The sequence below is a fragment of the Oenanthe melanoleuca genome, chromosome 4, assembly GCF_029582105.1.
Source record: "Oenanthe melanoleuca isolate GR-GAL-2019-014 chromosome 4, OMel1.0, whole genome shotgun sequence".
Lineage (NCBI taxonomy): Eukaryota > Metazoa > Chordata > Aves > Passeriformes > Muscicapidae > Oenanthe > Oenanthe melanoleuca.
Window position 1 is genome coordinate 59,371,226 of NC_079337.1, and position 23,543 is coordinate 59,394,768.

The 23,543-nt window shown below is 41.3% G+C and overlaps 1 protein-coding gene across 7 annotated transcripts in view; it reads right to left on the bottom strand.

Moving 5' to 3' along the window:
• Nucleotides 1-23,543, bottom strand: part of ABLIM2 (actin binding LIM protein family member 2) — a 122,979-nt gene that overhangs the window by 76,020 nt on the left and 23,416 nt on the right. For 6 of the 7 annotated variants that reach the window (XM_056489115.1, XM_056489114.1, XM_056489109.1 and 3 more), the window contains exons 2-3: nucleotides 12,073-12,216; nucleotides 2,235-2,418 (exon numbers count right to left, since the gene is read on the bottom strand). In XM_056489115.1, the coding sequence (XP_056345090.1) occupies nucleotides 2,235-2,418; nucleotides 12,073-12,216 (328 nt within the window). Of the gene's footprint in view, nucleotides 1-2,234; nucleotides 2,419-12,072; nucleotides 12,217-23,543 lie in introns of those variants that run through there. The other variant, XM_056489111.1, reaches the window with a different exon arrangement.

Below are 23,543 nucleotides of genomic sequence, written 5' to 3' on the forward strand. Positions count from 1 at the left end.
TTCAAACTTTTAAGTATAAGAATACTGAAACTAAAGGGGTAACTATATCATACACTCCTCCAACTGGGCACATTAACACCAACCCCTCCAACTTTACTAATTTCAATAATACCACAAAATCAAATTCCAGTTTTTTGATATTCAGTGAACACACAGCCCACAAGTAACAGAAATCATACTCTAGGTACCACATTAGACAGACCATACATCTTATAAATGCTTACTAAATCTATGTGACTAATCCAAACACTAAGACATCTCCTGAAAATTCCACTTCCAGAGTATTACCACAGGTATGACAACTCATTTCTTTCTGAAAAACTCAATGTCTTGCCCTTTCCCATCCTAAATAAGAGCCAAACTGTCCTGACTATGAGAGCCATGTAAGAAGTATGTGCACAATTTTAATAAAACTAAGCTTCTATTACTACAGTCAGCCTCAATTTTCTCCCTCTTTCTATTCCACTTTTACAAACACATGAAGTTTCTGAAGGAAATGTCTTTGGTAGCTCTCTGGAGAACAGAGCTACTTCCAATTACTGAAGCTGTAAGAAGAGTAAGCATTTAATCCACAAGTTTTCAATCTATTGTTATTCTTTCACTCATTCCTAGTTGTAGCCATTATCATCACAAAACACAACAGCAGAAAAAAGGTTTCACTAGACTATGAACAGCAGTGGAAGAAGAAGGGATTAAGCCCTCTATCTTTATTCCAGCAGAGCAAACACAATTGAAACCTGATTTTTTTAAGAGTCACTTGGTTAACACAAGACATAGAGAAACAATAAAATAGGATGGCACAATATATTGTAATTTTACCACATTTTCTCAGAATACTGATTTTTTTTCAGACTTTAGCTTGTGTCAGCATCTGACTCCCAAGTGATGCCCAGGGATGAGCTGGAATTCTGACACTCCAGCTGTTTCACAGAGGAGGGCAGCAGGTTACAAAGGCAGTAGAGAGGGCACAGGTAACACAGCTCCCTGTGACACAGGGCTATGTGGCACCCAACAGCAGTAATGACAGTAAATCCAAACTGGGCTTGGAGTGCTGACTTTTCCCCACTGCTCCTGCTAGCTAGGCTTTTCACTGATGCTACCACACACTTCCCACTTGTTTCTATTCAAACCTTATCTTCTCTGAAAATAAGGGGGAAAAATGAGTTGCTACTGACACTGGTTTACTATGCAATGTAGAAACAGCTTAGAAGTGTTACTTCAGCAGCTACAGAAATAGGGGTGGAAGAAGTGCTCATTTAAAAGAATTTAACCATTCTGCAGCATTCTGGAGAAATGTGTCATGAGTGCAAAATGCCTTCTGCTGCCAGTAAGATGTAAGAGCCTGGCTTGGTTTCTTTCCATGAGAGCAGGATCAGCCCCACCAGCAGGCAGTCACCACCTCTCAAATTCACACCATTCTGGAGGTTAGATTTCTAACACAGCACCCACACTGAAGTCTGGCTGTAAAAGGTAATGCCAAATACAGTTGGCATCATCCACCAACTACTGACAGTATGCTTTGGCCCAGTATTTAAGGTTTCTGCCTATCTGTAAGAAATGAGGACACAAATGGTTCTCCTGACTCTTCCCACCAAGGAAAATATTAAGGTAGAGAGCTTAACACCTTCTCCCCCATTTATTATTACTGTTTTTTTAATGAACAAAAAACATTCCTTCTTTTGTTTTAAACATGTCCTTATAGTCTACCAACCTTATTTTTACTGAGGACATCACTGAATAAAATAAATACTGATGATGTTTAAATAGGACACTCTTCCCCATAAAAAACACAGGTTATGTCTGGCTTCCAATGACAGGGGTAATTGAAGCTGATTTAAAGCATATAAACACATGACAGGATTCTTCTGCTGCTCTGCACCACAAATCAGTGTTACAACCCCCCTGGGAGACACTAATTGAATCCTGCTAGTCAGCAGGGCATTAGCTGGCTCTGATGAAGACAATATGAATTTGTGTGTCCTTCCAAGAAAAGCAACAGAAGCAGATTGGGGTCTCTCTACTGAACAATGAGAAACAGTAAAATAGCATTTAATGCAACTATTTAGTTACACAAAAAGTCAGGGAATATCTCTGATTTTATTTTTTATATATATTATTGTATCAGGAACTTAATTTTTAAAAACTTTACCACATCTTCATCACACATGGTATTTGCAGCATAAATAATTTCACAGAGCTGCAATTTAAACAGATTCTTCAAGTAGAAAACCTACCTGCAGACAGCACACACAAAACAGTCTGGGTGATAGGTTTTGCCCAGTGCTGAGACCACTTCTCCCTCAATGAATTCATCACAACTGAAGCATCGTGTGCCATAGAGTCTCTGGTAGTCCAAAGTACAGATGTAGTCTCCCTGCCTCACAAAAAATCCTCCTTGAGCCAGGTCACATCCACAAGCTGCAGAAAGAGAAAAGGCAGACTCAGAAGGCAAGAAACAAATGCTCTAAGATTAGGCTGATTTTCCACCTGTGGTCTGACTGGTTCCTGTGGAGCATTTAAGCACTTCAGTGCATGGGCTTATGCTCACAGAACAGATGTGCATCTGAAAGACACTACTCTTACAGTAAATTACACCAGTCATGTGTTTTGGACACTAATAAATAACCTGGACTTACTTAATGTAAAAATGTCAACCTCAGTGCAGCAGCTGTGAGTACAAAGTTAAAATCTGTAGGAGTTGAATTCGGGGTTACCATATACAACATCCAACGTATTTAACAGGTTAGAAGAAACATACAAAGGATATAAATGTAAAGCACCAGTGTCACAAAGAAACATCTCTGACAGGTTACAAGTGTTTGATATTCCTCCTGGGAAAATATCATCAGCCCTAAAGGGGCTGATGGTCATGGCAACTCCTGCAAGTTTTCACAAGTTAAATCAGCCTAAATCAGCTCTCATGTTTACCTGATGAACATCAGGAGGCATCTCCAGATTCATCTGCTCCTGGCAAAATAGATAAATAGCCTGGATAATGGCCTGGAGAAGTCATACAGAAATAGCAGATATGTAGAGCATGACCACCATCCACACTGATCAGGATCTTTGAAAACTTGATTTAAAAAAGAACTGGACTTCAAAGTGGTGACTTTGCTGCTGTGTTCACTACTCTACTGCAGATCACAGCACCACACTTGTTACTACATACTTCTGCTCCTGGGGATGCTCATGTAGGAATGTGTTCCCATCAGCAAATGGTGTTTACAGTCAAACTGCTGAACCACAGCAGTGTCACTACTCACATACAGCCCACAGAAAAGGAGTGGGAATGTTGCTTATTAAATTTGGGTTGCATGTACAAAACATTGCAGAGTTGCTCAGTGCCTCAACCCCAAAATAGAAGAAGTATCCACGCTTCTAAAATTCAAGACTGAGATTTACACTTAGGTACCTGAGAGTCCACAGGCACTGTGGTTTCTAAACAAAGTGTGTCAACTCTCACCCAAGGCTGTTTGCAGTGTCACAATCAGTCATCTTGCACCTGAGCTACAAGAAAAGAGTCCAACAGAGGTGCCCAAAGTGACACATACAGCTCAGAAACCCCAAGAAAGCAGATGATCCAGATCATTCATTCAAAATGACATCCAATCACTCTCTCTTTTTTATAGTCTTTGTTAACTGTAGCTCAGGAGATCTGGGCTCAAGGCCCTCTTTGAACCCTCTGTGGGCTCATCCCTGTGTGGGATTTCTGTTCCCATCATTGTCCCTGGAGATTGCCCTGACTGCTGAGTCAGAAAACAATAATCATGCTAGAATTGTATTAGTGCATGGTCAAGAACTGAAAAACTATGGGTTCTGATCTTTCCTATAATTCAAAATAGCTCCAATTTTATTGCATGTGTCATGGACAACATGGATTATACACTGTATATGTTCTCTATCTCACAGGCTTTTTCTGAGCAGTTATAAGCTTCAGGATGAATTTGTAAGTAGTGAATAAGTAAGTGTTTGGCTCTTCTTCTTATGGTATTTAGTAGCAAGCTAGTACTTGAGAGGGACAATATCCACATCATTTTTAGGGGTGGGTATCTCAGGGTGCTGAGATACACAGATACATACTTACAGATGGATAATTCCACTTTTCAAGATGGTTTGCAGTTATCTGACACAAAAATAATTCATATATAGATGAAATGGGTTTCTCTACTACTACTTTTTCCCCTAGTATGATGCTGTAACAGCATGTGAAGCACTGAAATTTATGCAGTGTGTAATGGTAATGGTTTTAAACTAAGAGAGTTGAAATTTAGAAAGGATACATGGAATAATTTTTACAGTGAGGCTGGCAAGACACTGGAACAGGCTGTCCAGAGAGGTGGTAGATGGTCCATCTCTGGAAAAACTTTAGGTCAGATTGGACAGGCCCCTGAACAACCTGATTTACTTGAAAATGTCACTGCTCATTCCAGGGGGGTTTGGACTAGATGACCTTTAAGTGTCCCTTCCATTATTCTATGATTTTTAAAAAATAAGTAGCAGTAAATCAATTATTCAATGCACTTTCAGCATGTTGCTATTCCACTACTGTATGCCATCAGTATTCCATTTACAGGGTACAAATATAAAATGCATCTATTTTCTGTGCTGGCAAATGAGCCTTCTGAAGGTAGATAAATTTTTTGGCTGCATGCTGGGGCCTAAAAGCCAGCTGTGTCCTGAGCTGCCTGGGGGATGCTACACTTGCTGTGCTGCTGCAGATTACAGCAGGCTGCAGCAGCATGCACTGCAGCTCTTGCCATCCCAACAGTGCTGCTCTGCTGCCAACGTGCCAGACAATCAAGTGGTTTGCTTACACACAACTGCATGTAACAAGTCTGTACTTTCCCCTCCCATTTCCTTCCTGATGTAAGTTAAATAAAGTTTTTCTTGCTCAGCACTGTGGTTTTATGTCCATTTCTGGTATTTTTCTCCATCCATAAGATGGATGCTGCTGGCTGACTAAGATCCCAAGAATGACACGTAGTACTCTGCTAAATTGTATGTCTTCATGCACCATTGATGAAGTCTGGGATCCCACTCTCCAAAAGCTCATAATTATATGTGGAACATTTCTCCTGGCCACTATGCCTGTGAGCAGGAACCACAACCACCTGGCAAACTTCCACTGCTACAGCTTTGACTTAAGTTCAAACTGAACTGCAATTAATCTGAAGCAGTCCAAGCTCATTTCCAGCAGATGGCTGTGACTGTGGTCTGATAAGCCCAGATAACTTTTCACAAAGCTTTTAGGAAATTCTTTCCCAGCTCCAAGTTTGTTGGCCATACAAGTATTGGCATGGGAATATCATCTCTTAGTTAATTCACACCTGAACCTTCAGTTGATAGGTGAGCAGCAGTGAGACAGAAGGAACCTTGCAGTGGGGTATATAAACCACACAATCCAATCACCACCTATGCACGAGTGATCATATCAACTGCCTTTCCAAAAACATCTGTGAAATCAGGAATACTCAAGCCTGTCAGTCATTGGCAGTGTATTAGCAATAATATCAAAAACACCATCTATAATCTCAAGGACTTGAGTGACACCTCATTTTGTTATTATCCAGGGCAAACAAAAGCAGCAGGCAGCCCCAGAAAAGTCTTGGACAGCCCTGCTGGCCTCTTCTCCAGCTTCCAACCAGGAAATGCAGGAAGGCAGACAGGGCTGATGGAAGAAAACCAGCAACTTTTGGGAGCAGAAAAGATACAGAGAACTGTGGGGATATCTCATATCCTGCAACACCTGACATGCATATGTAGCACTGATAAAGCTATAAAGGATACAGAATACAGTGCACCTACACAAGCTCCCAGGCTACACTGGCCATGATGCCCATAAATAAATTTGTGAAGTAAACACTTCAGTGCAGGAAAGCCCTTTGAGATTCAGAATGCTCTTAAGAGATTGACAAAACATCAGAATGTACCCATTAAAATGAAGGAGACCTTGGGAACTTTCCTGCACACTATGTATCTTGATTCCTATAATAAATGGAAACTTCACATGAAGTAATTTTTCATTGGAAAGTATATTTCCATTTTCCTTCTGGAGACCATAGTTACCCAATAGCTTAGAGACAGTGATTACTGCCCTATCAAAGCTCTCCCATAGTCTTAGAGGTGAGCAAGGTCCTCACAGCATTAAGTATGGGGCTGTTTCAAAATAATCTCCATGAAAACATGTCTCATTTATATTAATTCCTTGCTTTAAGGACTCAGTCTGGTTATTTAAAATTTACAAGTATGCTAAGGAAATTTAAGGAACAGAGTAATGTGCTTTAACCCATTTGCAACCTAATGGCATCTTAAGTGTTTATGATAAAATACTGCTGTCATTTGCCAGACTAATTAAAACAGGTTTTTAAAAACAATAAAATAAAATAAAACCCACAACCCAAAAAAACCCCAACATGCAAAGCAACACCACCAAATATTTTCAGATTTTTTTTTTACAGTGCTTTGGGTGCCAGTTCCAGGTTTGCAAATTAAGTCCCTGCTCTATTCACAGATATGGCAGATGGTCTTGTGTTAATGAGTTGCAGAAAGTGGGAGGTGGAATAACACCACTGTGGCAGTGATGAATTTTATGCAACAACTCTCTCTGGGTCTCAGTGCAGGCATCACATCACCTGAGTGCACTGAAATGCCCAGTAGCTCCTACAGAGTGCTGCTGTATCCCTGCTGTGTACTCAAGGGAAAGAGCATCACATAGTCTGGAAGTCCCCTGCACAAAGGCATCACTGCACTGGCTTTTTTGGCACAGGGAAAACTTATCCAAAAAGAGAACTTGAGTAATTAAAAACATTTACAGACTTTTGTTAATAATAACAACACTGTGACCTTATCTAATGTGAGCTGAAATTATGTACATTCAAAACTTCTTTATATGAATAGTATTACTGCCTGCAAATCTTACACAAATTTGAAAATCCTATCCTCTAATGAGCACTTAGCTTTCTACTATACCTTCTCATTCTATGGACCAGAAGAATGCAAATAAGGAGTAAAAAAATTGGAAAACAGAAGCAACATAAGTTTGGCTTCCTTTGGTGGTTAATTAGCTAATAATTAAGATATTCCTTTACCAGTACTCATAACCATGATTCCTCCCTGTCCATTTCACCATGCTTTACTAATATTATATATTTATGAAATTTGCAAAAGATACTCTTAAAAAAGGATTCATCAGACTCTGTTGAAATACATGCCACGTTGCTAGAGTGCTGATGTGATGGGTATATGGCCAGGACATGAGGGGCTGCAGAAAATTCTCAATGAATGCAAGGAAAGGTTGCAACACGAACATGATTATAAAAAAGGAACATTATCCATTACTTTGTAATAGTGCAAGCAAATTAACTGACCAAAATTTGTTCATGCTTTAAATATTGAGGTTTTTCTTAAAAAATTAGTGTTTAAAAATTTTACAGTTCAGGTTTTAAAACTCCAACATAGAACCATTTGGCTGCTACATTAAATTACTTTTGCACTGGTAAAAGTGATTATTATTATCATCATCATTTCAATGAAATAAAAATTACAAGTTAACTGAGGCAAGCTGATAAGGCAGCCCTAAACCTACTACTCTCTGCAGCCTTGGTGAGCATTACATTGGAAGCAGTTTTTCCTGTTATACTGATCTGGGATTGCAAACTCCTGAAGGACTCAGGAAGTGTGGGACACATTGCTGAGAGTTCCTGATGAATCAGAGTCCCTGCACTAATCCCCAGTGCCCATGACACCACAAATACCAGAAATTGCTACTGCCTGGCAAAAAATCTGGGACTCGGAAATTTGCAAATGAGCTTCCCGTAAATGACTCCCATTCTGAAAGGTGAAACCCTGTAGCTATGTCCAAATGTGAGTCCCTCAGATTGCTCAGTGTAGCTTTGAACATATTTATATCCTAGCAGATACATTTGATCTAATAAAAGAAATAAATCCGATTGCCAAGTTATTCCACTTTAAAAAATATTTTGTCTTAGCCCCTCCCATTAACAGGATTTCCTGATAAATGATACAGCTCTGGGTTCTGCTGCATGTTCTATTGAAAAAATGGTATAGAAGTGATATATCCAGAGCTGGGCTTCTTCCCAATTCCCAGGACACTGCAGGGTCACAGAAATTCTGATCCCCAAAGGCACACATCCCATTCTAAGATGAAGATGTGATAAATTCTAGCAGATTAATTTTAAAAAACATGAAAATTAATGGGGGGGAAAATATATTTGCAACTGCTAGCTGTGCCAGCAGGGAAGACTGCATGTGCTGCACCCACAGCAAGACAGCAATCTGCAGAATTTTGATTAGGGGTAAATGAAGCACATGGGTCTCCTTTTCACCTCCATGGCTCAGACTGGAAGTTTGTTTCCTTTCAAGACAAACCAGGAAAGGACACAGATGTGAGTTACAGTTCTCACATATGTACTTAGAGTGTTTAGAGAATACTTTTTAGATGGTATGGATTCTCTCATTGAAATTGGTCACTGCCACTTTTGAAATGTCAGGATACTATCAAAAGACAGAAAATTAAATACTTGCCAAATACCAGTAAAACTGGGTAATTTCTATCCTTATCAAAGATCTAAGAGGCTGCCCAAGACAATATAATTACAGCACATACATGCCTCCTATCTACAATTCTATGTTCACCTGTCTCTGTTGGGTCTACTAAATCACACTGTTGTAAACAAGTTCTAAGTTAATATTTGTTTAATACCATCCACTCCATTAAATACAGTCCTGACCTGAAAGACCCTTAGAATAGCTTATATTCAACACTTTTTTTTTTTATTTTGGCAGTCTAAGTCATTAATATTGTATCACTTTCATAATTTTCCTTAGTGCTTTTATTACAGTGGTAACAAATAAAAAAAAGAATTAGCAAACATGGGAATATCAGCGCTTGAAGCCTAATGAAACTTTGCCTTGTTATATCAAACACATCTGATTCATTGTAACAGTACTTTTATAAAGCCTGATTAAAATGGTATATATTTTAAATTTAAAATTAAGTAAAAATTTGAAGTGAGGTTAGATGGCATTTTATTAGCAGATTAGATGTGCAGCTAAACAGGAAATAACATGTACAAATATATATCAGTATAAACCTTATTTATAATGCTTATTTACCTTCATAGGTCCTATTAAACTTTGATACTGAGCAAAACTAGCAGATGCTCTCAGTACTGCTGTAAAATTTTTTATCTGGCTGTGTCTCTTAGTGTTGAATAATAAATGACTTATTCACTCTGACTTGTTTAGAATCATTATCTGGGGAATGAAAGAAGAATTGCATGGGAATTTGTGACTTTATACTAACCTTTCTTGATTATGTAATTAAATTTTCATACAAAAGTCATCTATATAGTTGAATAATCAGACAGCAGTATGGCAATACACAAAACTACCTTTCTACCTGACCAAAAAAAAAAAAAAAAAAAAAAAAAGACAATTCAATGTATTTGACCCTCATAATTTATCCAAAACTACTGAAGAAATAGTTTCAAATTTCACATGTATTCAAAAAGGTGTGACTTCTTCCAGTGTAATATCATCTGTCACTGATGAGGTCATTCAAACAGACCTCAAATACCTCTAGACACCACACCATGGTCATTTCTCATTCTTATCCATGGGCTCTTTGTCAGTTTGCATTTTCCATCACTGTACAGCCATGCATTGTGAGAGAGGGACCAAAATTTCCTGCAGCTCTATGAATATTAAATGCTTTCTGATGCAGGCTACAAGATGATTTAACACAGGCAGTGAACCAGGCATCTCAGCAGGGCAATGCAGCCAGCCCACACATGGGATTATCTGTCCTGGCCATCCTGCACTGCACTGACACAGCACACACAGCCCCTTTCCACGTGCTATCTTTGGGGGATGAGCAGGACAATGCAGGACAAACTGCATTGCTGAGTAGCATCAAAATAAATGCACCACAGGGAGGAATGAACAGGAAGATAAATACACTCCCAGAATCATCACTCTGCCCATGCACAGCAGGGTCATGGCACAAAACTCTCCTCCAAGGCTGAAAGCAAATTGACTGACTGATCAGAACTGAATATCATTTTTTGCTAAATTCTAACACACTACCTGTATTCCTTCATCCATTAATTTAAAAATCTAAATCACATTTGCCTAACCTGATTTTTCTCCTTTTATATAGCTAATGAAATGCATATTCAGTGCTCTGTTCTGTTCCAAAGCTCTTCTCATGTAACAACATGGCAAATCCATATTATAAAGCAATTTATGCTACTTAAGTAACAAATAAAATCCAGAAACAAAGCAAAAACAGATACCAGAAGAATGCCAGAAAATTGATTGAAACCCTTGAGAGATGATAAAAGAAATTATGGCATTTAAATAATGAGAGAAAACCCTCAAACCATCCCTGTGTGCAAACCCAGCACTTAGCAAAATGTTTAGTAAGGAGGAGTCCAAGGGCCCTGACACCAAGCAGCACCTCTGTGACACTCCTGTGCCAGCTGAGAGACTGACAGTGCCTGACAGATGCTTCCCTGCTACCTAGTTAACACTGTGATTTTACCCTCATTTTATTCAGGATCTGCCACAACAAACTCCTCTTTATCTCTTCAGATGGGGCAATGCAGCTTCTACAGTGCATTCATCATCCTCCTCTTCATGGGGGTGAGAAAAATCCCTCTGCATTGCCTAAATTTGGGATAATGAATCTGTTCAGTGACCACGTGCTGCACTTGATGGTGATCTGGCATCACTGAAATGGAGGTGGCCTATAAACCAAAAACTGGATGTATCATTCTGTCTTACTACCTCTGTAGGATTTGTCTTTTCTCAGAGCAAATCTGTTAAAAATAAAGGGGGCTTGGATTTCATCAAGATAATAACATGAAGCAAATACCAGAATGCTACTAAGGCTTCCTGAAAGAGACAAGACTCCTGAATAAAAGATCAGCTGCTCTTTTCCTGAGTTAGGTCTGACAAACTGATTTAATAGTGAAATTTGCTGTAGGAACGGTTGGCTTTAAAAGAACTTAAAAGATGCATGTATGGGCTGTGCTCTGCTCAAAATACTAATATCTTCTGAATAGATGACCAAATTATTTTTTGCTGTGTAAGAAAGTGCAGTATGCTTATTTTGCTTGCTGTGCAATTTTGAAAAGGACACAATTATTGAGCTGAACATTAAGTCCTGTCTGCCTAACTCATTAAAGATTGCCTCAGTTATTGATAGTATGTACTTAATCCTGTGGGATTTCAAAAAATATCAGTATAGCTAACAGATAGTGACAGTTCTCTTTCCAGTATTTCCTCTAAAGAGGAGTAGAAATAGTTACAGCAACACATCTGGAACTAGAGACATGCTCATGTTTCTAGACTGAGCTACAAGGATTAATAAATGTCATTTGAAACACTGGTTAATAAACATCAGTTTATTAATAATGTTCAATAAACATCAGTTACCATTTATGTGCTTGTACATTTAAAGCAAATTAGATATTTGCAGCTTCCAGACAGGTTTTCAAATAAGCAAGTATCTACAGAATGGGTGCTGCATCAAATAATTCCCTTTTCTTTTGACCATCCTTTTGCTATTCATGTGACAATATTAGACCACCAGGCACCAACCTGGAGCAAACCAAGTCATTCCCAAAGAGTAGAAAAGCACAGAGGGTCACACTGGAATTTAAAGACCACAGTCCAACACAAGAGAGCCTGAGCAGATGTGGCCATGGCTCAGCCAGGGCATAAATTACAGAGCTGGAACACAGAGAACCTCTGAGTTTCTTTGCAAATGTTAATTCTCTCTTAGCCCTGCACTCCTCCCAAACTGCTCTTCTTCCATCCCAACTCTATAGTAAACTCCAATATGGATATAAGCAGCTTTATATCCATTGAAAACAAACTCCAGTTTTGGGACTTAGATGTTTATAAACTTACAGTAAGGAGTAAAGATTCACAGTAAATCCTTTCAGGCAAGTATTGGACTGTAAAACATGCTTGTGAAGTTTGCAGGATCATTAAGTCACACACCATTGCTAATGCTCTACTCATGGAAGCAGCAGTCACACTTACCTTTGCAAACAAAGCATTTAATATGGAAGTATTTGTTCTGAACTCTCAAAACTTCTCCTTTGCATGGTTTTCCACAGGTATTGCAGAGAATTGCAGTACTGGATGGCTTCTCCAGCTGGCTATGTACAGCCTGTGGTTGTGAAACTGCAAAAAAATCAGAAAATAGAGCATTTTAAAGGCCATAGATGCATATCCTGTAAGATACACAAGCAATGATAATTAATACCTAGGACAAATCAGGTCAAGCAGATTAAAATTTTAACTTCTGGGATTGGCCAGCACAGGAGAAAAGATCTGCCAAAAGGAGCTGAGCCAAGCCAACCCTGACATTTCATAACTTTGAAAGCTTTTGACTGAACATACTTTAAAAAAAAAAAAAATCAGAAATCCTTCTAGAGGAAAGAATCCACATGATCAAGTCTTGAGAGCCTTGGCCTGAATTTCAAAAAAATGCTTTGTCATATTTTCTCTTCAAGAAATCAAAAACTATAGATAAAAGCCATAGATTTTATTCAAAATATCTTTAATGGGACTTGGTAACTCTTACACTGTAAGCTACTGATCTTTAAAGTTTATACTAAATGCCTCTTTTAACTGATTTTAAGGCAGAAATGTAGTTCTGCAGATGCTTTGAGTACTTCTGAAACATTAACATCCCTGTAAATAGCACACATAACTGATCATTAAACAAAGTTTTCTGTCATTTTGTAAGGAAACCACAATTTCAAGAGGTTAGGTTAATCTAGGTTAATGAAAATTAAGTGAATTTAAAATTTGCTGCCATCTTGTGATGTAAATTAGAAATTGCATTTATTGTGCTGTTGATAACACGAGATAAGTTGGCATCTCGACGTGTTATATGGAACAAGTGAGATCTGACCTTATTCTTGCAATCCTGCTGCAGCACAGGCATTAATTTTTTATCACAGTGTACTTAGGAGTCAAGAGAGGAAACATCAAGGCAGTTAATTATAAAGGAGCTGTACTGTAACTCAAGAGATCTGTTTTTTTCCCTGTGTGAAGAACTAATAACAGGAAAGCACATAAGGCATTCTAAGTAAATTACATATTTAATGACATTTCTGCCATGTGCCATGCTTGCTCAAAGGCTGGAGTGCTTATTTCAAAGTGACTTTGTTTAAATTTTAGCTACAAAACAAACTCACCAGCCAACCAACCAGTCAAGATGGAGCAACCTCTCATACACCAACAGGCTTAAGCAAAAAAGGGCTTCCCACACCCACTGAGCTGGAGTCACTATTTCATGGATGCTAAGCTTCCCCTCCCACACACTCTGCCAGGGGACTTGCTGCAAGTTTCACCCAAAACAGCACTTTCTACTCCTGAACTGAAGTGGTTTGGGTTTTTTTTTTTTTTTTACCCAGAAGATACATGTGCTTGAGCTTCTCATGGCATTATTCTCCACCCACTAGCATTTTGTCTTGTCTGCTAAAATTACATGTTCTCTGATGGTCAAAAATGTCCTGCTCAAGGCATTGTGAACTTTGGAGCAATTACTGAAGGCCTGGTTATAATTAAGGACATCTCCAATAAAAACAACATAAGCATGACAGGCAACTGGAAGTTTATAGAAAGGCGGATGCCCAAACTTACACAGAGAAAATAAAAAAGATCATTGAGGCTACTATGAGGGTCTGATTTATTCCTCAAACAAAAACAGAGGAAATTCTGAACTTTGCAATACTTTACTTTTGACACAAGAATCTCTCTGTACTGCAACCTGCCCAAAACAAACGACCCACCCTGAAAAAGAATCAACCCTGTAAGAAAGCAAAACAAAGTGTTTTCCCGAGTTAGTTACTAGAGTGGCTGCCAAAAATTTGCAGCTACAAAGGTTTGCTCTCTCCAGATTTGCTAACAAGCATCAAACTCGTAGCATATAACTCATGAATGACTTAAAAGGAGCTGACCACAGCCAGAATATTTGAGCCTAAACCAGTAGCATTTGAAATATAAAATTCTGATTGGAACAATTAAACAATTGACTTTTCTTCTCCCTCAACCCTTCCCATGTTTCAGCCTTTCAGAGCAGCATCTCTCCAGAGAGATCTCTCCATGCCTGGCCAGTGCAGAAAGCTGCCAGCCCATGCTGTGGTGTGTCCCATGGATCAGGAAACTAGGAATTCCAGCCACAGGGCAGAGCAGGGCCAGGAGCAGCCCAGGAGCACTGCCACTCCCCAAAAACACCCCCATCCCTAAAGGGACAGGACCTCACATTTCCAGAGAAAACACTGCTCTCCTATTTGCTTTCCTGCCCCTGGGAGCCCAGCACCGCACTTTTTGCAAAGCAGCAAACATCGAAAATTGTTGCAAAGTTGGGTTTTTTTGGTTTCTGGTAATGGCTGCAAACTGAAAATGTGGCAGAAAACAGAAAAAATTGTTTTTCACAATGTATTTGGCACTCAGTGTCCAGAGTTACATGGCAGGACTTCATACGTTTCCTTCTCTTGGGTCTCTAAATCAAGGTTCAGAATTAAAAAAAATCAGCTAAAAAAGAAATTACAACAAAAAATATTTTGGGGTTTTTTTTTAATTCTTCTTTGAAATTTCCTTTGGAATTTTCTTATTAATCTTGAAGTAACACAAAGCATATTTAAAATACACACTGCAGACAAAGAAGTAATTCTTTTTCCTTTCTCTCAGTTCAGAACTAAGCTACTAAGTATTTCACACAAAACCCCAGTGGGAATACAGTGCATCTGATATCTTTACAAAGAGCTCCTTTAAAGACAGTTTAAGACACTCTTCCATCTAGCACAACAAAATTACATAATTAGTATAAATAATATTTATGAATATATATATATAAAATATAGCAATATAATTAATATAGTTAATCACATATTCGTTTATATTTTTAAACTCTGACACATAATATGATTTAGGTTGAAATTTCAACTGCTGACAATTCTGAGAAACTTATTCTATTAGGGAACTTTACATTTGAACTTATGTTTCAAACCATATTTAAGGAGATAAGTTTACATGGCAATTTTCAGCATTCTACCTTTAGGTCTTTATGTATCAAAATCAGTCTCCAAAGTAGTAGAAACAATCAACATATTTAATAAGTGAAATAATGAATTACTGATGGAATTTAATGATCTGAGACTACTCATTGGATATTAACTAATTAAAGAGTTCATTAAAAATTAAATGCCTCCAATATATCACAATTTGTAGAAATTTCCTTCTTAACTTCAAGTTACTTTTTCTAAACCACCATACAATTGAATACCTGATTCTCTAAATTTGCCTTTCACCAGACTACATTCTGCTGCAGCAGAGGCATCCTCATGAATCCTTAAACCCTAAAAGGATCCAACTGCCTCACTTCTTGACAAGGACAAAACCTGGCAAGGAATGAACAAGCAGTTTCCACAGGACTTCTTTGTGCAAGACTTGTCTGCTGGGGACATCCCTGCCAATTTTCTTGCCAACTGTCCAGTGCTCACACATCTCTGATGTCGAGACTCAGCCTGTCTCCACCAGGCTACACAGCAGATAATTCTGCTTGGTTCTGGACCAAGTAGGGCACATTAACCAGCAACAGTTTGCTGGAAAACTTCTCAGATTTACTTCCATACTTACTCTAGATGTGCACTTGCATGCATGTACCACAGGACACCTTCCCCTACATTACATGGCTCAAAGCCCCATCCAACCTGTCCTTCTGTGACACAGGCATTTTAAAGAGTACTGTGATCAAAAGAAAGGTGTAATCTGAGTGGAGAGACAAGAGTCATGTGAAAAGAAATTTTATTCCTAATATTTGCAATTCCCCTAATTACCTCTCAATGTAGGGAAAGCAGTAATTCCTCACCAAGGTTCCTGGAAGGATAGTGCAGAACCAGAGCCTAAAGGCAGCAATGAAAGGAAAAATAAAGAGCCTGGGGGGTGGGGAGGACCTTCCCTGTCCTTTTTGTAGGTTGTTTTTCTTTTTTTTTTTTTTTATTGTGTTCTGGAGGTTGGGTTAAAAAAGTGACAGCCTTTCATTTCAGGCTCATACAAGTACAGCACCACTGGCCTGCAACAGCAACCCTCCATCAGCAGAAAAGACACAACCATTTTCTTTAGCAACTATCAGCACTACAGGCTCCTCTATAAATCCATAAGCTTTTGCTTCAGGAGATGAAAACATACTTTTGAGAGGAAAAGACATCAATATTTAAAACTGTAATTATCAGCTGTTTAGTTCATAATAATGTTCAGCTTTTTCAACAAAGGCAAAGGCCACATTCCAACTCTGAATCAAAACCACACAGCACTGGTAAGGGATATTATTCTGCATGAAGGAATTACCAGCAAATTATCTTTTTGTTGACACTGAAACCTTTAGTCTCTATAGCTAGAAGTGGTTACTAAAAATCAAAATAAATAAATATGAGACCCAAATGCCATTTACTCACTAAGTATTTGAGAAACAGGACAGCATTATTGATTGCTGACATGCTGTATCAAGTGATTTGGGGAGGGTGAGGCTCACAGCAGCCCAGAGGGGAATTAAATTTGCAATCTTCCTGGAGCAGGATTAAAGGAGACGCACACAAGTACTGCTGGAATTAGAGATTGGAGTTTAAATTCTTGTTTTAACAAACCCTTCTTGTGTCAACTGAGTCAAAACACTCAGAGCTGAATTTAAAAACATCCAGATGAAAACAAAGGAATGAAGCATTTAAGTGCCTCTAAACATCCCAGTGAAGCTTTATTCCTACTGTAGAGCTGGCCCCTGCTCCCTCTCTGTCTTGTGTCTGTGTTTAAAATCTAGTGATGAGGAGCTTTGCTGATGTGAGGATAAATACATAATATAGTAATACATGCAGTGATCAGCTGTGTCAGCTGTACATTTAATTTAGATAAGGGGATTGATTTTTTTTTTTTTTTTTATTCCTTAGAACCAGGGGTTCATCATGGAGCCTTGCAGGGTCCTGAGACCCCACTGGGTCTTTCCACAGAAAAGATGAAAAATTAATAATTGTGTAATGGAACTCCACAGGCTCTTCCCATCCATCCTGCCAACCCCACTCTGCAGTGGGGAAGAGCAAGTCCTTGGCTCCAGCCCTGCCTGAGGAGTGGATGTGCTAGATGTTCTGGAACAGAATTAAATAACTGGTGGTGACCTGGTTTATCCTGCTTCTCAATTAGCACCTCGTGTTAAATGACTTTACAAATGTGTTTCCCTGCTTTATGGTGCATTCTCACTATAATGCCCTGTTCTTCTGAATGTCCCACGAGAAACCAGAAGATCAGGAGGATAAAGGGAAGGAAGTTTTGCTGTCAAGGTCCATATTATGTGGTTCCTTGAGCCCTCCAGCTGGCCACACAGAGGCCAGCACACAAACTCACTGCCTGTCTTTCCCAAAAGTGCTTTTCTGCACCAAGAGGGCCCAGGCACACCCCAGAAGTGCTCACTGCTCTTTCCAGGACCTCTGTGGTGGCTCCTACAGCAAAGCACTGTTACTTCTCTCTTCAGTTCCTTCATTGTAAGAGAAAATATTCACCAAATTCAATAAATCTCTACATTAATAGGTCTCAATTCTTCCACATTGTCCAAAAATACAAAGTAAAATGCTTCAAGAACTGTGCTCCTTTTTGAAATGTACACCTACTTCTACTACATACACACAACCACTCCTACAGTGCCTTTCCAAAGCATGCCTTTCCCAGCACTTCCTACTCATCACCATCAAAGCAGAAACCCACAGCTGATACAGGGCACACAGCCAACTGAGGTGACCCCTGCTTTTACTGCCAGTTACAGAATTTATGGGACCAGAGGCAAAAGAGAGGTGTTATCCAGCAGGATGTGAATAAACCATGCACAAGAGGTGCAACACAGCCTGAGTACTCACACAAGAGCTTCAAATCGCACCACATGCTCTGTGTGAAATTCACATCACATAAACAAACCTAGCACAAGCTAACCTCCTGCCCTTGTTATTATAATAAAATATTTACTGAATTCAAACACAGAAAGTTCATAAAAATCTCTGCTGAGTTGGAGTAACTGCTACTGCAGCATTGCAAGGGCTATTTTTGTACAGGTTTAGCTAGATTGCAGTGAGACAGGATACAGAAACAACAGTCCAAGATATCTGCATGAAGAAATAGGGACTTTTTCCCATTATAGTCCAATATAAACTCTGAAATCAATTTCAATTTAAAAGAATGAGGAAAGTTTTCAAATTGAGCTGTCCGCTAACTACCAGAGTCATTCTCATTTCCAAATAATCATTTATATAATTAAAAGAACACAAAGCATAATTCACAATAACTGTTTAACCATCTTTCCCACTCTGCTGCGTTTGCACACAAACACAGAGCTGTGGCTCTCATGAAGCATCAGTGATTTAGTTACCACAGCCCCAGGTGACAAACAAGCCATTTTAGGTCCAGGCTGACCAAAACGTGGAGTCATCTCCCTGTACCTGTATCCTCAGGCATGGCTGCACGCAGTCCCTCCCAGAGGGGATCTCCCAGGAGCTCTGCTGCCAGCGGGAGCAGGATCCTCAGTGCCACAGCCCAGAGCCAGCAGTGCCACCCAGCCCGGGCAGGGTCAGATGACTCCTGCACACCCCGCTCAGGGGGAGCAGAGCCAGCCGGGCGTCACCAGCGGTAAAAATAGCGTCCTGCAGGAGCAGGAGCACTGCCACGGCCGGGGTGACACTGCTAGAGCCGGGGGTGACACTGCTAGAGCCAGGGGTGACACTGCCACGGCTGGGGTGACACTGCCACGGCCGGGGTGACACTGCTAGAGCCGGGGGTGACACTGCCACGGCCGGGGTGACACTGCTAGAGCCGGGGGTGACACTGCTAGAGCCGGGGGTGACACTGCTAGAGCCGGGGGTGACACTGCCACGGCCGGGGTGACACTGCTACAGGCAGGGGGTGACACTGCCACGGCCGGGGTGGCACTGCTAGAGCCGGGGGTGACACTGCCACGGCTGGGGTGACACTGCCACGGCCGGGGTGACACTGCTACAGGCAGGGGGTGACACTGCCACGGCCGGGGTGGCACTGCTAGAGCCGGGGGTGACACTGCTAGAGCCGGGGGTGACACTGCCACGGCCGGGGGTGACACTGCCACAGGCAGGGGGTGGCACTGCCACAGGCAGGGGTGACACTGCCACGGCCGGGGTGACACTGCTAGAGCCAGAAGTGACACTGCCACGGCTGGGGTGGCACTGCCACGGCTGGGGTGACACTGCTACAGGCAGGGGGTGACACTGCCACGGCCGGGGTGACACTGCTAGAGCCGGGGGTGACACTGCCACGGCCGGGGTGGCACTGCTAGAGCCGGGGGTGACACTGCCACGGCTGGGGTGACACTGCCACGGCCGGGGTGGCACTGCTAGAGCCGGGGGTGACACTGCCACGGCCGGGGGTGACACTGCCACAGGCAGGGGGTGACACTGCCACATCCAGGGGGTGACACTGCCACATCCAGGGGGTGACACCCCCAGCAGGGACCGCAGGCAGGACGTGCCACCAAGGGGTGTCCCTGCACAGGTGACACCACAGGCACTGCAGGGTGCTGCTGGGCACCTGGGGACAGAGGCTGAAAGGACTACAACCTGCAAACTCCCTGCCATAAAACAGAATGCAGGCTGAGGTGGCAGGGAACCCCTCTAGACATCCCCCAAACACAGCACTCCCTGCCCTGCTGCAGGAGCGCACAGCACTGATGTCAGGAGGAGATGATGTAAAGCAGTGAGATGCTCTCACTGTGAGACACCTGGCAGCCAAAACCTCTCCTGATTGCTCATATGGAGCTGGCATGTGTACCACTGGAATAGCAGTGATGTGTTGAGCTATTTAAAGCACTACATGGGAACAGAATGAGCCTTTCTATAAGGACTCTGACTTCAGAAATCTATATGGTGAGTACACCACTGGCCTGGGCCATGCCAGACACGTTCTATAACTTTAAATAGCCCTCAGCTGACATGGTCTAAGACCTAGGGCACAGATCTGAAGATCCCAGGCTCTGAATCAAAACTATGAGCTAGTCAATTTTAAAAAATATTCTGTATGCATTATCTTGCAGCAACTGTCTTTTGACATGAAACTCTTGCATCAGTTTTTTATTTTGTTCAGTATTGTTGTGCTGCCTGCATGAAGCCAAACCCATCCCCACACTCTTGGATCACCATCAGCCACCCTGGCAGAGCTCTCCAGATATCTGCAGGATTTGGCCTACTTAGGTTTTCCCAGAGGCTACTTCAGCTTGGCAGAAACACAAAAGGCACTTTGCTAAATGGCAACACTCTGAAGGCACGTAAATTAATGGGCAGGAAAAGTGAAAGGGCTTTCACTCTAACACACTCTTGCCAGGCTTCCCAGGCTAAACTTGCATTTTAGGGCTGTATGATCATAATGCAGTCACACAGTGCACTGCTCTGTATTTACAGTCTGAGGTGTGAGCCCTGAGCCTCCCCTGCAGTCTCACCACTCGGACACAGCAAAACAGAAATCTCACCCGAGGAGCTCAGAGGGTTTTGTGGTGTTTCCCAGAAACTCCATCACCACTCATGAGCTTCCCAGGCACAAAGCACGAGGCACTGCACCTCAGCAGCACGATGGGCTGACTGGGAGCGTGACAAGGGACAGCAGCACAGCCCAGAGATCAGAGACCCCCTGCTGCAAATGATCCACAAAACCACAGCTTTAACCTGATTTCCCAACTCAACACAGACCAAACACCTGCAACTCCACTGTTCAATGACAGCACATTGCCCTGGCCACAGAAAAGGACAGGGCACGTGGCTCCTCTTAAAACCTCAGTGAAGTCCTGGTAGCCCCAGCAGTGCTCTCGCCCATCCCCTGTTTCAGGTTTGCTTTTTCCAAGGTTACATTACCCAGGTCAATGCTGTCACCAACATCTTCACAAACAGCAACCAGACTGCAACCAATTTAGGCCACTCTGAAATGGATTAGTTGGCTGAAAAATCTTTATAACCTGCGGTACCACAAGTTATAAAGGACATTTTAAAAATATTTCAGACCCATTCCTAATTAACTCAGTATTTTCCTGTACTCACTGCCCTCTTCCCCAGTGTGAGCTGAAGTGAACGTTAGCAGTAACTGGACTGGTTACAGTTTAGTTTTAGGTAGTTCCTGCAAGGAAAAAGGAGTTACACCTGATGATCCTCATGGGTCCCTTCCAGTCTGAGATATTCCAATAGAATTCTATGACTCTAGGAAGGTGACAGTACATCTACCTCCACTCCTGTTCTTCTTGCACTTCACTAAGCCTGTTTCGAGCTTTTTTCCACTGTCTGTCTCTGAAAAGGTTTTGGAACAATTATATTATTAAAAGTAGAAGAATGGAGTTTGTTCTTCCCTATAAAATATGGAAGCATTTTCTAACTAATTTTTAAAAAAAAATCAGAGTTATAATACCACCTGAGATTCAAGGACTTTGCAATATTCAACAGATACCTGTTAGCTTGCAGCAGCTCTTATGTTGCTTGGGATTGGCATATTGGTTTAAATTTTAGGTTGCCTTGTGTGGAGTCAGGAGCTGAACTCAACAATCTTCATGGTCCCCTCAAACACAGGAGCCTTTATGATTTTATAAAACTATGTCCCTGGATTTTAAGTGGCTCATCCAATTCTACCCAATTGTATAAATGCCTGTTTAACAGCAAATGGGGACTATAGAGTCTAGTCTCAATATTGATTAAGATACTAACTTTTAATAAATAATCTCTAATTAATGCATTTTACTTTGAAAATGCTGCAAAATACAAGCAATCATCATATTTCACAGATTTTCTCAGTACATTTTTAGATGCATTTTCTTCTAAGTTGCTAAAACTGGTTGCAGTGCTGCTTCATCTTATTTTTGCTTTTGGTAGTTTTGATCCAAGTAAATGTTAACTTGGATCTTCTACTGGGGATAATAAGATCACATTCAAAGAGAAGCACTGCTCTGCTCTGTGGTGACAGTGACAGGATCCCAGGGAATGGCCTGAAGCTGTGTCAGAGAAGGTTTAGGTTGGATATTAGAAAAAGGTTCTTCACCCAGGGGGTGGTTGGGCACTGGAACAGCTCTCCAGGGAAGAGGTCACAGCATGAAGCCTGACAGAGTTCAAGAGTTTGGACAATGCTCTTGGGCACACAATGTGACTCCTGGGGATCCTTGTGTGTCCTTTCCATCTCAGGATATTCAATTATACTAAAAAATGCAATAAAATTAAATATACCTCTATATATAATGATATTAAGTAACAGATGTTTCCTTTCAACTATCACAATGTATTAACTGAACTGATGTATTCCTAGCAGCTGGGTCTGAAGATGGAACAAGTGCTGAATGGCCCATGTCCCCAGGCAATTGTGACAGAAACAAAAAAGGACAAACCCAAGGCAGAAGTGAAAACAAGCAGGAAAAGTCAATGAGTTGGGTAAATAATGCCTCTACAAATAAACTCATGTCTTCCAACCTTCTGCCCAGCCTCTCTTGCATGAATCCCATTTCTGCTGGGACTTGTAAAACCACCCAACTCTGCCCTCAGTGACCTGCTGCATGTCTCTGTCCTGCTCAGAAACAGCCTGAGGTTAAACTTCTGGCTCTCAAACAGCTCCATTCTCAACTCCATGCAGGAGATACACTTCTCATTAACTGCACAGCAATGAGCCACATGCACAGTCACGTTTAATTGAAACACATGCAGGTCAGAGACAGTGGGCTTTTGTATAAGGCACTGAAGAACACAACTTGCCTTAGCAGGGAGCTTGGGCTAGATGAACTCCAGAGGTCCCTTCCAACCTCAACCCCTCTGTGGTTCTGTGAATCCTGCATATTTCTGAAGCAGGAAAAATCAGGCTGAGAATCCACTCTGAGCTGTGTCAGAGAGCAGGCAGCTGTGCTTGCTCCAGAGGTAACTGGGTCATGAGTCCCACTCTGCTCCTTGCTATCTCCTGGGAATAAAGAGCTTCCTTCAGCCCTGAAATCCATGATGACAGCCCTTGTCTGCTGGCCAGCAAGTTGAATGAATGAAAGCAGAACTTCTCCCACTGCCAGCTCCTGTTTTCCAAGGGGCACCACTCTAGGGCAGACCTAGATCCCGACCAAAGCTGGCATCAGCCCCCTGTGCTCCCCTAACTGGAATGAAAGCACCATCTAATATTCTTCAGAAAACTGTGCACCCAAAATAGTGAGCAGAAATCAAACAGAAACCCTACAAACCTTTAGCAGAGATTTTATAATGGGAAACAGTGGTGTATCAAACCCAAAAAAACAGGGTGCAAGAAAATGCTTAAAAAACTGAAAAAACCAAACCCTGCCCCACGATGAGGTGAGAGCACGTCCAGAATTCAGTCTGCAAAGTGACCCAGAGGATAAAGGGATAGGTCTGGTTAGCAGCAGAGACAATGAGAGCCACAGCAATGCTCCTGCAGGTCACACACCTTCAGGAAAGAACCTGCCATGCAGGGACCCTGCT